General features: G+C 58.8%; 1 protein-coding gene across 1 annotated transcript in view; it reads right to left on the bottom strand.

Annotated features, from left to right (window-relative positions):
* Positions 1 to 195: 195 nt before the first annotated feature.
* The window catches only part of CUEDC1 (CUE domain containing 1), a 77,036-nt gene continuing 64,966 nt past the window's right edge, over positions 196 to 12,265 (bottom strand). The window contains exons 4-11 of the mRNA XM_058560588.1: positions 10,851 to 10,977; positions 9,940 to 10,132; positions 8,738 to 8,821; positions 6,897 to 6,968; positions 5,966 to 6,059; positions 5,159 to 5,217; positions 4,248 to 4,318; positions 196 to 1,967 (exon numbers count right to left, since the gene is read on the bottom strand). Of these exons, the coding sequence (XP_058416571.1) occupies positions 4,251 to 4,318; positions 5,159 to 5,217; positions 5,966 to 6,059; positions 6,897 to 6,968; positions 8,738 to 8,821; positions 9,940 to 10,132; positions 10,851 to 10,977 (697 nt within the window). The 3' untranslated portion in view covers positions 196 to 1,967; positions 4,248 to 4,250. The remainder of the gene's footprint in view (positions 1,968 to 4,247; positions 4,319 to 5,158; positions 5,218 to 5,965; positions 6,060 to 6,896; positions 6,969 to 8,737; positions 8,822 to 9,939; positions 10,133 to 10,850; positions 10,978 to 12,265) is intronic.

Here is a 12,265-nt window from a genome sequence, read left to right as displayed (position 1 = left end):
GGCGGCAGGTGTCACCTCGTGGGTGCACTGCGGAGAGGGCAGAGCCCTTGGGGCCTTACAGACGCTGCGGGTTAACCGGGCGGGCGAGGCAGGTGGCCCTCGGGTGTGAGGCGGGGCTCCCGGGGCCAAACCCTGCCCAGGGCAGGGGAGAAGAGAAGAGGGAGGTCCAGCCCACGCCGCCGGCCACATCAGAGCACCAAGAGAACACCAAGTCTTTATTACAGGAATTCCTATGAAACAGCTCCAAGAAAAAACCCACACATAGGAGGAAAAAAAAAAAAAAAACTAACAAAGCAACACACACAGACGTCGGGCTGGGGCTTCCCCGCCATGCGCCCGGGCCTGGCGCGGGGAGGGGTCAGGGCCGCAGCCCAGAGGCCCCTCGGGGTCAGACCCGTCTGGAGCTCGGGCTGGCGGCCAGGGGGCTCGTCGGGGGCCACAGCCTGGCAAGGGGGAGCAGCGGAGGGCAGCGCCCCCGCCTCTGCAGGGCTGGCCCCGCGCCAGCGCCCCCGGCCCTGCGCGCGCTTCCAAACTTGGTCACGCGCGGCGGCGGCGGCGCGTCCCGGCCCCGCCCGCCTCTCCCGAGCCAGGGGCAGCTGGGCCGCCCGAGTCGGCCCGGGGCCCTCATCCGGCACCCAGCCGGGCGGGCGGAACGAGGCGCGATCGCGGTCTGGCCTCCGCCGCTGGCCCTAGGCGCCCGCTGCGCCCTCATTATCTCGGGGTGACTTGCGGCCACGGGGGCGCCGCCAAGGCTTGGCTCCCACTCCCAACCCCAGGAGGTCGGGCTGGGCTGGTTGCACGCTCCGGGGGCCCTGAAGCCTCGTGCCTGCCTAGGCTTCCCGGTTCTCCGGAGAGGAGATCAGCGCGTTCCGGTCTCGTGGGCGGGGCCAGAGAGACTAGGGCAGCCTCCCTCCCGTTGGCAGTGGTTGGTGTAGGGTAAGGTTCGTAGAACCGAGTTTTTCTCCTCAGATCTTTCACCTTCTTACTCTTGGCCAGGGGCACCCAGCAAGCCCTTCTGCCCCAGGCCTCCCACCTGCTCCTCAGTCCTGCACCTTCTCAAGGGTCACTTCAGAACCTGCTGCTGCCCACCCTTAGCTACAGAAGAACTTCTAGTCCAGCTGGGGGGGGGGGTCAGAGCCCCTGTGAGCCCTCACTGTTGCGTAACTGTAAGGTCCCATCCAGAACTGGCTTTTGTCTTCTGCCGAAGTAAAGACTACCTCTGCCTAGCCAGAGTCGGCCAGCTCCGGGGTGGCCACCCTCCCCATCCCTGCTGTGGGCCCTAGCCAGCCCCTAACAGAGGCAGCCCAAGGGGCCCAGGCAGAGCAGTCAGCAGATACCTCTCTGCAGTGGCCCATCACTCCTCAGAGGGGGCCCAAGTGACTGCCCAGGGCTCTCCCACCAAGAGCTCTGTGCAGGGGTTGTGCTCAGGGTTAGGAGCCCTGGGAAAGGCTGAGATGCAGGAGGCCATGGGAATAAAGGGCCCAAGGTGCCCAGAAGGGTGCTGGGGTAAGGGTAGGGGATCAGGCAGTGTCTGTGGCTCAGCAGGAGAGATGGGGGAGGGCAGGGGCTCCACCTTCAGGCCAAAGAGCCTCTGGTAGGGTCATCCTGCCCTTTCGGGCACTCCAATTTTTGCCTGTTTTCTGGGATTTTTTTTTTTTTAAGAAGGGGGGTTGGATCCTGCATTTCCCCTCTTTGCCCATAGAACAGCCTGGCTACAAAAGGGGCTATAGATGGCTGCCACCCCCAGGTCCTTCATCCAATCACAGCACGCAACTCCGAAGTTCCAAGTCCCATGGAAAGTGGCAGTGGCAGTGGCTGGGCTGGACTGTGGCCCGAGAATCACTGGGCCTCGGGACTCAAGCACCACCTGTCCTGCTGCAGCTGGGCTCTTCAGCCGGGGGCCGGGTTTGCTCTCCGGCTGCCTCCACCGGGTTGGATCATCTCTGGCGTGGAGGAACTGCTGGCATCTGGTAGGGAAAAGGGATAGAAGTCTTTTTCAATGGAGCCCTGTGGTCCTTCCTCATCACTGGTTCCTGGAGAGAGGATTTCAGGCAGAAGCTACCAAAGAAAGGAGCCCTTTCCTTCCTCCAAGGACTCTACATCAGCCTTGGCACTCTGCCTGGGGTCACCTCCCCCCAATCCAAGCTCCTAGAAATGTTCCAACTTGCAGAACAGTAGGGACTCTGGCAGCTAGAGATGGAGTGGGGAGGCTGGAATTCCAGGTGGAAGCAGCTGTATGGGAAGGGGTGAGGGGTGGGGCACTGCGGGGTCCATTCTGATACAGTAGTAGCTCAGATGAGCTGGACCAAGGGCATCTGTAGGGGCAGAAAAGTAAACTGGGGTCAGAATTTGGTGGGTCCCCCACACCAAGTTGAGGAGGTCATAAGCCTTTACTCACAAGGCCCATTCAGAGAGCAAGGGAGAAATGGAACTAAGGCGTTTGGTGATGAGCTGAACAGAGTAGGGACAGTGAAGAGACTGGTGGCTGTTAGCCAGGCGATGAGTCTCCCAGGGCGGTGATGGAAGGAAAAAGGAAGAGAAATGAAATGGGGGAGTCAGGAGGACTGTCTGCTTTCAGTGAGTTGACGTCCACGGCCAGAAAGACAATCATGGGTGCAGCTGGGGACACGGAGCAGACTTGGGGGACTGACTGAGATGACGATTCACATTTTGGAGCCAACTGCACAGAAGTATTGCCGACGCTGTAAAAGAGGGTACTGGCGCTGCTAGAGAGAGTGGGGAGTGAGAAGACTTCAGAGAGGGTCAGGGCAGAGCTGCCGGGAGAGCTGGGATTGGGGGAGTTCGAGGCGTGTCGGGAGCCGGAAAGCACAGGAGAAAAAAGAGAGAGAAGGAAGGCGCAGGATTCCTGGGGCCGCAAGGAGCCAAGGGAGGGCAGTTTCAGAGAAGACGATGGGTGTGGCGTGCAGGAGAGAGCACCAGAGGATGCAGGCCAGTCAAAGGCCCTGGCTCTGGCAGGTGCCCTTCTTGAGCCAATCTGGGGGTGGTGAGTGGGGCTGCCAGCCTGCAGTGGGTGAAGGAAGAGGCCCCTTTTTCCCAAGTTGGATGTGGAAGGAAAATATCGACGACACTTGGTTTTTAAGATGGGAAGGAGGAGGATGCAGATTTGAGGAAGGAGCTGGAAAAGGAAAAGCTGGGAGACTCAGGAGAGAAATAAATGACGAGCCAAGGGTGGCCTTGGACCAGACACATTTTCCTTGGGGACCAGTGGGAAGGAGATGGCAGCCACACTGAGTGGGAATGGGAGCCTTTCCCCGGCTGGCTTTATTTGAGCATCCCGGAGAAGTGAGAAGCGTGGGTGTAGCTCCTCGGGAGAAAAACGCCTGAGAGAACAGAAGGGGTCTGGAAGTGCCTGGTGGAGGATGCAGTGGGGAGCCAACCAGAGGTGATGTGCTGGCCAGCACCCAGGCTGAGGGGACAGGGCGCTTGTATTGTTCCTGGCTGTGTGCTCAGCACCCTGGGTTAGCTCACCTCCACTACAACTATCCTGAGGGTAGCAAATATTTCTCCGTTGTCTGAAACGGGGCCGTACCTGCCACACCTCAGCTCAAGAAAGCCTTGTAGATGCTGACCACTGGGATCAGGACAGCAGCTGGGGGGAGGGCAGGCAGGCAGCTTCCTGATGGGGGGAGGGGCTGGAAGAGGGACAGGTGGGACTGAGTCCTGGAGGAGGTACTGACATTGCCTTTTTCTCCCCCAGGATGCACGGGAAGAGGAGGAAAGCAGCATGGGGGCCCAGGGCTCCAGCCAGAAACAGAGCTGCCACGAGAGAGGGGCGGTTCCTCCTCTGGCTGTGGCAGATCCTGCACCACCCAACCCAAGCGGGCAATGGGCGAGTTGTGTGTGCACAGCCAGGGTGAAGCCATCTCCGTTTGTCTTAAACTGTTCTCTTAGTGTGCTGTGTGTGTCCTGGACTGTCTTCTCAACTGGGCTGTAAACTATTCAAGGTCAAAGCGGACTTTTTTCCCCCTATTCCCAGCATCTGGCATAGGCAAGTGTGATTATCTTTTGTCAAATGAATAAATAATCAAGTAAAAGAAATGTAAAAGCCTAGTTCCCATGCAGAAGCCCATGTCCCCTGCCACAACCACGAAGGAAGAAACCCAGGGCCTGCACTATCCAGTTGCCTGAGCCCTACACTACTGGACCCCTGGGAAGACTCCTGGGGTGTTGGGCATGGCAGGCCCACCCTCGGGCAGTCCCTAACCAGCTGTGGCTCCAGCCTTTACCTTTTACTGTCCTTCTCTTAGGGCTTCCTCCACCTTGGGCGCCTGCTGTCGCCTTCCCCGGAAGTCTTCATCTGAAAAGCAGAGAGAAGCCGCCTCATCCTCCACCCTCAGGGCCTCACTCCCGCATGTCCTCCAGGCTGGGCAAGAGAGCTGACCCAACTCTCTCCACCCCCTCTGTTTGCTGGGGCACATGATGAGCCCTGGGGGTGACTGGTGCGTCTGTGAGAAGCAGCAGGGCACAGTGGGGGGACAGGACACCTGGGTGCTGGCCCGGCTCCATCACTGGGCTCTGAGACTTTGGACAAGTTCTTCCCTCAGTTTCCTCATTTATAAAATGGGATGGGGAAGTTGGACTATCCAGATGACCTCCAAAGCCCTTCTAGCCCTTGTTTCTGGATGTCTCCTGACCACAAAAGGGCCCCTCCTCTGAGGCTTGAGGATGGGGGTTTGGCTGTGGGCCTGCTAGGGCCCAAGGCAGCCTCTTCTGGCCCATGTGGCCTTGGGGAGGGACTGGATGAACACTGACAGGCCTCTGGGCCGAGGGACTGAACCTGCCCAGCGCCTGGTTCTCAAGGTGAGGCCCCTCCATGTGGGTAGGCCTGTCTGCCCCCTCACATCCCAGAGAATATTCCCCAGAAACAGCACCTGGCACTTTGTGCTCCATGTAGAGATCTAGTGGAGGTGCAGCTGGGGGCCACTGTCAGGCGTGGAAGGAAGGGAGAGGCAATATGGACCAAGTGGGAGGACCCATTTCTTTAGGTCACCTGCCCACCAACCCTTGATGTGTCCCCCAGATTAGGTGCTCCCTCCCCAACAAGTTGGGTCCACCTATGAAACACCTAGGACCCTCCTCATGGACGGCACCCATCACAGGCAGCGTAGAGCTCAAGCTTCCCACTCCCCCGCCTTACCACAAGTGTGGCCCTCCACGTCGTCCAGGAGATTGGCTGTTGACACTGCAGCCCCCAGCCTGCCCGGCCATTCAGGAAAACTGTCCAGGGATGGGTGGGCACTGCCATAGTCTTCCCACTCCCCACCCCTAGCCCTCCATCACCTGCTCCAAGCTCAGGAGGCTTCCAGCATACCAGCCTTATCCCCCAGCCTCCCCAGTGCCTCCCCCAGGCTTTTTCTTGGGGTCAGCTGAGTAGCCAGGCCCCACTCTCTCACCCCACTCCCATCCTGGGGACAGAGAAGTGACTTTCTCCCTGTTCTCCTTTGGCTGTTCAGCTTCGAATATCCCGGGGCCTATTTGACAAGCATGGATGGGAGTCTGCATAAAAATGTGGAAAACCTTATTTTTACTCGAGGAGCTGAAAGTGAGAAGGCAGGGCCAAGATGCTTGAAATGAGGAGGTGGAAAGATCTGTGGACCAATCCAACTAGAGAAATTAGGGAAAGGCTTGCTGATTTTGATGGGAGAGCCAAGTTTTCTCCCAAGATGCAGTTTACTCCAGACAAAAAGTAAAGCTGTAGGACAACTTCTGAGCCTACAGAAGGAAGACGGGAGACGGTGGCCTGCTCCCCAGGCCTGGTCGTGGTGGGCGAGATTGGCACCAAGAGATGGGGCGGCAGGCTGGCAGCGGGGCTCACGGAGGAGAGGGGAGGGCCACAGAGCCCAGTCCCGCTCCTAGGGGAGGGTGCAGCCTCAGGGAGCCCAGCCCAGGGTCTTGGTGCCCTTAGTACCCACCACCCCACCCAGTGCCAGGCTGGAAAGGATACGACTGATGCTTTGACAAGTGTTTCCTCTTTGACTTCCTCATCTTGGTCTTCTCGGAGAAGGCCCTGGCCAGTTCAAACAGCTTCCTCCGGGTGGCTGGGGGCACAGAGACCTGTGAGCCAGCAGCCAGAGCACCAGGAGAGGCCGGGGAAGACACCCCCCAGGGTAGGGGCAGGTTGGCAGCCTGGCATGGGAATCGAGGGAGCAGGGGAAGTGGCAGGAATCGGGGACGCGGGCCAGGCTGCTGCCCCGGGGGAGTGAGACTGCCATCCTGGGTCGGCCTGCAGGGGCAGCACAGGCCACGGAGAGCCGGACCAGGGACCACGGCCAGCAGCCAGAGATCCGGGTATTCCTATCCAGCTACAACAGACAATGACGCATCCTGGCTTTCTTTCCCGCCGCCTCGTCCCTCCCCTCGCTACCTCCAGAGTTCGTTCTGGGATTTCCAAGACTAGTCTGAGATTTTCCCTGAAATGGAGCCTGAAAGGATGGCAGCCTCATTCACACATGGTTGTGTGTCTGTGGGGAGGGGAGGGGGATGGGAAGTCCCATCCCGGCTGGCAGGACTTTGTGGAACGAGGTCCCGGACCCTGCAGGCCTCCCCCCGCAGAAAGTGGGCTTAACGAAGGCCTCCCTGCTCGGTCAGGCCTGGCCAAGCCCCCTCAAGCCATAGAGAACGCTAAAATGTGGGGATGGGGCCAGCACATTATTTTTCTGCAGACAGCTGGCTCAAGAGGATTTAAAACTTAATTTGTATCCAGACTCAGCTGCAGAGGGAAGTGAGGCAGGAAGGCCGAGGGAGCCAGCCTGCGATTAAAATGTCACTTCGGTTCACCAAGAGTCAGCTGCATTAAAAATTCGGCTCCCTCCCTCCCATGAGGCCACAGGGCCTGTCTTAGAGGAGTTGGGGAGGGGGACATGGGCTGGACTCACATTTTCCCATGTGTTTCAACTTGTCCCTGAATAAGGCATCTTCAGACACAGCGGGGTTGGCATCACCAGTTCCTGGAAGGGGGAGACACCTCTGAGGGCCAGCTAGAGAGGGAGGTGGCTGCCCAAGGCCTCAGAGGTTCAGCCCTACCCTTCGATCTGAGGGAGGAAGCAAAGAGCAGGCTTCTTCCCTGACCAGGAGGGAGCTTAAAGCAAGGAGGATGCTTGGAGTTCGAGGGGCATTTTCTCTCCCCACCCGAGCCTCGCTTATGGTCCTATGGTCCGCTGTGTGTGCGGAGAACAGCTCACACGGGCTCCCAACTGTCTGCTTCTCTGACCAACTCCCCGTTCCATGAAGTCATGTTGGTGGCTTGAAATCAGCCGTGGAGGGAGAATTTATGCCACGGAAGTCACCAGACACTGAGCACTGGGACTTCCCCTGCACCCCGACCTGCTGTTAAACATTCACCAGCATGAGGCTGGCCTGCCTGCCTCCCGACACGGTGTGAAAGTTACTGAGGAGACGGAAGGAAAGTGCGGGCGCAGAGCAGACACTTGCCCGTGGTGATTCTGTCTCCTTCCTTCCAGGGTCAGCCCCCTCCACTACTCCCCCGAGACAAAAAGTTTCTGCCTTGTTAGACAATGAGTAGGAATGAGAATGGGGCTGGTCCCCCAGTCAGAACCCCGTTGGCCACCCAGTCTCCCCGCTCACTTGGCACCCACTTGGGTCTCTCTCCGCTCTTCTAAAGCCCCTGCTCTCCACCCTGCAACTCGGCTAATCCCGAGTCACCTTGCCTGCTAAGTCCCCTGTGAGTCATGCTGATCCATCTCAGCAGCCCTGGTGTCTACAGTTAATTCAGGATCAAGGACAAGAGGCTGTCATTAAAACCCCAGACGCACATCTGGTGGGGCCTAGGCTCCCAGCCCACTGCTTATGAATCAGTTCCACGGGATTTTCTCTCTTTGAGCTGGGATCAGCTGAGCAACTCATCCTTCTGTTCCCCCACCCCTACTCCACTGAGACATCTAAGGGCTGTTTTGGGCTGCTTCTTTCTCACACACGCGGCCTGTGCGTGTGTGTGTGGAGGGCGCTGGCTGACTAGGGGCCACTATGCACACGTGTAGGCAGAGTCCAGATGGTGAGTGTGAAACTGGGGCCTTCTGGGCCTCGGCCCCACGTTCCCAGCTGCAGCTCCACTCTCATCTGTGCATCCGAATAGCCTGCTGTCCACCCCTTGCCCTGTCCTGCGGCAATTCTTGCTTCTCACCATCTTGTACATGAAGCTCAAAATTCTGTTCCTCCAACACTAGGGCAGGGCCTGGCCCATGGCAGACATTCCCCAGCTACTAAATGAATGAATGCATGAACCCTTCCCAGACTGGTCCTGCCCTTCTCCTCGCCTGTGCTTGCCATCATCAACAAGCATGTCCTCAGCTTTGCTGGTTTGCTCTACCCGTTTCTTGGACGTAGCTCCTGCATTCCCCACAAGACCCTAAGCTCCCCAGGGCAGAGACCAAGCCTCGTAAGTCTCCCAGTCCCTCCCAACCCATGGGACACTATGTGGTGTGATGTGGCCTCTTCTTGCCCAGGCTCCAGTCACCTCTGAGGAGTCAGCAGCCTCTTAGCCAGTCCCAGCTGTGGGCTCCAGCAGTGGCTGAGTTAGTAAGAACCCAGGGCTGCCAAGTGGAGAGGCCATCTCACTCTGGGGTGAGTGGGGGATGAGGGCAGAACCTCCTCTCCAGCCTATTTCCTCACCCTACCCCCAAACTCCAAATATGCAGAGCACAGCCGGGTGTGGGCCCCCGACGCCCTCCTGGCCTCTCTCCCAGGAAGGCACGGTTACCTGGAGCAGGAGACGGAAAGCTCAAGTCGTTGCCCACAGCCGCGCTGCTGGATTTGGATTTCTGGGACTCATATTTCAATCGATCTGGAAAAGGATCACATTCCAGGCAGGGAAGTTAGCTCCTGGGCTGAGACACAGGAGGGTGTTGGAGGTCAAACCCCTAGAATCGCACACGAGCACACACAAAATTTTTGCACACACATCTACCGGCCTTCAAAGAACCAGCGATGTCCTAGAAACTAGTGCTCTGATCAGCCCTGAAATGTCGGAATGTCCGAGTTAGAAGGACCCTGAGAGATCCTAGAGTCCAGCCCTTCATTTAAAAGGAAAGGCCCTGGGGCCGGTTGGGTGGCATAGCAGTTAAATGCACGTGCTCTGCTTCAGCAGCCTGAGGGTTCGCAGCTTCAGACCCCGGGCGCGCACCGACGCACCACTTGTCAAGCCATTCTGTGGCGGTGTCCCATATAAAGTAGAGGAAGATGGGTGCGGATGTTAGCCCAGGGCCAGTCTTCCTCAGCCAAAAGAGGAGGATTGGCATCAGATCTTAGCTCAGGGCTAATCTTCCTCACAAAAATAACATAAAATAAAAGGAAAGGCCCCAAGACCCCCAGCACCTTAGCTGCAGAGCTGGGGCCAGACTTCTCTGGGCATACCTCGCTCCTCCCCCACCACACGCTGTCAGTCACACACACACACAAATATACACACTCACACTGTGACCCTCACAAGACAGACCCCCCCACAGCTCTCTCGCTGTACCCCACCCCGAACACACTCCCACCTTGAAGGGGAAAGGCAGCCAGGCTGGATAGCAGGGTCTCTAGTCCCAAAAAACTCAAGAGCCCCTGCTCCAATGTCTGCTTGAACCCCCGGATGCAGTCACTCTGTTCCTGGAGCTCCAGACACATCATACCGAGGCCAGTGCCTGGCACAGAGCAGACGTGATGTGCAGGGGGAAGGAGAGAGCCTAAGGGGACATGCCCCTCCTCCTCTGAGTCCCAGGGTAAGTAGAAGGGGTGGCTGGTGACTCGGGTCCCCGTTGGCGGAATTCTGGGGTTCCCACCAGGATAACTTGGTGGGGGCCGTGTCTCAACAGGAGAAGCTCAGTGTCCCTTCTAAGCTGAGCCCCAAGGCTAAAGCCAACACAAGCTCCCTTCTTCAGCCACAAGAAGTGGCCGCAACACCCCCACCCGGTGCACCACCTCTCTCCAGGGCGAGGAGGAAGTCGCGGTTACGTTGCAGCTCCTTCATGAACTCCTCATTCTGCAGGAAGAGCGCGATCCTCTCATCCTCCAGGTACTGCTTCCAGCGGCTCTCCTGGTCACCGGGCCCGGGCCCGGGCGTGGGGGGCAGGCCTCCCTCTCTGCTCACGGGCTTGGAGCCCCCGGGGTTACCCTGAGGAGGGGAACAAGCAGTTGAATGGCTACCCACAAGGGCACGTGTCACAAACATCCATGCACACCTGGGTGTACATGTCCCTTCCCAGGATCCTCCAGCCGCACCCCGGGGCCTGCCCCTCCTAGCAGGAGCTGGTCATCAGCCAAAATCCAACTGAACAGGCCAGAGGCCTCTCAGCTGGGGAAGCAGCAAAGGTTTAAAAACTTTTTTTCCCGCCCCTGGGACCACGCTATCACTTCACCTACAACCTGAACAGTGCTGAAAAGTGATCTGCAAACTGCTCAACAGCTAACCCATGGATTCCCAAACTCAAAACTGTACCAGCTGTCTCAGGGTGAGACCCCCCCGCCCCCCACCACAGGGGCCCCTTGGGACAGGCCAGCATCTGGAGAGAAGCTGCCACTGGCCCTTTACCAAGGCAGGGAAGGAAGGTGCTCTGGCCTTTTGCCGTTGGCTGGCCCCATGCCCACCTCCCTCCAGCCTAGGGTGATGGTTGCAGCCAGAGAGTCCTTCAGGACTGTCACCTCCCCTGGGTGGAACAGGAAACCTCCAGACTCAGACAGAATGGGCCTTTTGGCTCAGTATTCTTTCTCTACAAACCCAGGGCAACAGAAATAGCTCAGCCTGAGCTTAACCATCAGGAAGTGAAACTGGCTGACACAAACCATGTGGGCAAGCAGATGCTGCACCAGCGGGTGGGGGCATTCCCCGTTACCTGTATGCTATCCAGCTGCTGGGGCAGGATGCGGAGAAAGTCATCGGGGAGGTTGCCCAGCAGTGGTGGGTTCCAGTTCCGATAGCGCCTCTGGCTCAAAGTGGGTCCAGAGCCCAGCACGTCGATGCTGGGGGTTGAGAGGTGACAATGAAGAGGGAACAGTCAGGCCCAAACACAGGTGTCCCTGCCCATCACACCAAGATCCTGCTCAGAATGCTGCTCTGCTCTGAAGGTTCCCATGGCCTCCACTGTCTCCAGGACAAAGGCCCAGGCTCTAACTCATCTTCTCAATCAGGCCTGGCTAACCCCCAGCCTCTGGCCCCGGGCCTGGGCTCCTGCTGCACCAGATGGTCACCACTCTCCAATCACTCAGTGCCCTCAAGGTCTCGAGACCTAGAGCCCTCTCTGTTCATGGTGCTCATGGCGCTCACATTGGGCTCTCTGGATTTACATGTCGATGTTCATGAATGTCCTCTAAAGACAGCAGGGGTCATACCCTTTCGTCCTTATATCCCAGCACCCACCACAGTGAGCTCACGGCTGCTGAGTAACAGGTGTGCTCCAAATTAATAGTCACATAAGTGACCAACAGCCCAGCCTGCCCGAATGCTGGTTGCTGGGGTGGGGGGCCATGGGGACGCCAGGACCTCTGGAGAGAATAGAGCAGATCCAGGCTCCAGTTCTGGCTCAGCCACCAGCCAGCAGGGTGGTCCTGGGGGAGATCCTACTCCCCTCTGGGGCTCAGTTTCCTCATCTAGAAACTGCTGCCTCTCTGCCAAAGTTGGGGGCAGCCCCTCATGGGGCTGTCCTGACGGCATTCTGAAAAGACACTCTGATGTGCGGGGGTGGGAGGGTTCTGTTCCAAGGGGCGCTCAAGCGCTGCCCTTCCCAGGCAGGGTGCCTTGCAGGAGTCTGTCGCGGCAGAGGCCAACGGCGAGGCCTCCGCCAACGGCGAGGCGGAGAGGAAGAGAGGCGGTGGCGCGCACCCTACCTGGCCCCTAGGCTGCCGCCCTGCCTTCCCGGGCCTGAGGGCAGCCTGGGGCCCGGCTAGGAGCTCCCCGCAGCTCCTGGGTAGCCTGCAGCGTGGCAACCGCAGGACACGTGTTCTGCTGAATCAGGGAAATGACACACACAGAAGGCAGCCGAGGGCCGGGGGCGGTGGGGGCCACGCTCGCTGGCTCTCGGGCCTGGCTTTGATTTGGTCTCCAGCTCCAGGAATCCCGCCCGCCCCCTCACTGGAGGGGAGCTTTTCCGGGCTGCCGCAGACGATAGAAATAACTTCCTTTCCTTTTCTATTTTGGGCGGGTGGCCTGGCGGAGGCGAGGGGGAGGGGCGGGGGTGGCAGCAGACGGGCTAACAAGCTGCTAAGTGCATGGTGGGAGCGCAGCACACACAGGCTGGAGCCAAGGGAAACC

The sequence above is a fragment of the Diceros bicornis genome, chromosome 18 (assembly GCF_020826845.1).
Source record: "Diceros bicornis minor isolate mBicDic1 chromosome 18, mDicBic1.mat.cur, whole genome shotgun sequence".
Classification (NCBI taxonomy): Eukaryota; Metazoa; Chordata; class Mammalia; order Perissodactyla; family Rhinocerotidae; genus Diceros; species Diceros bicornis.
This window is presented reverse-complemented; position numbering and strand designations above follow the sequence as displayed.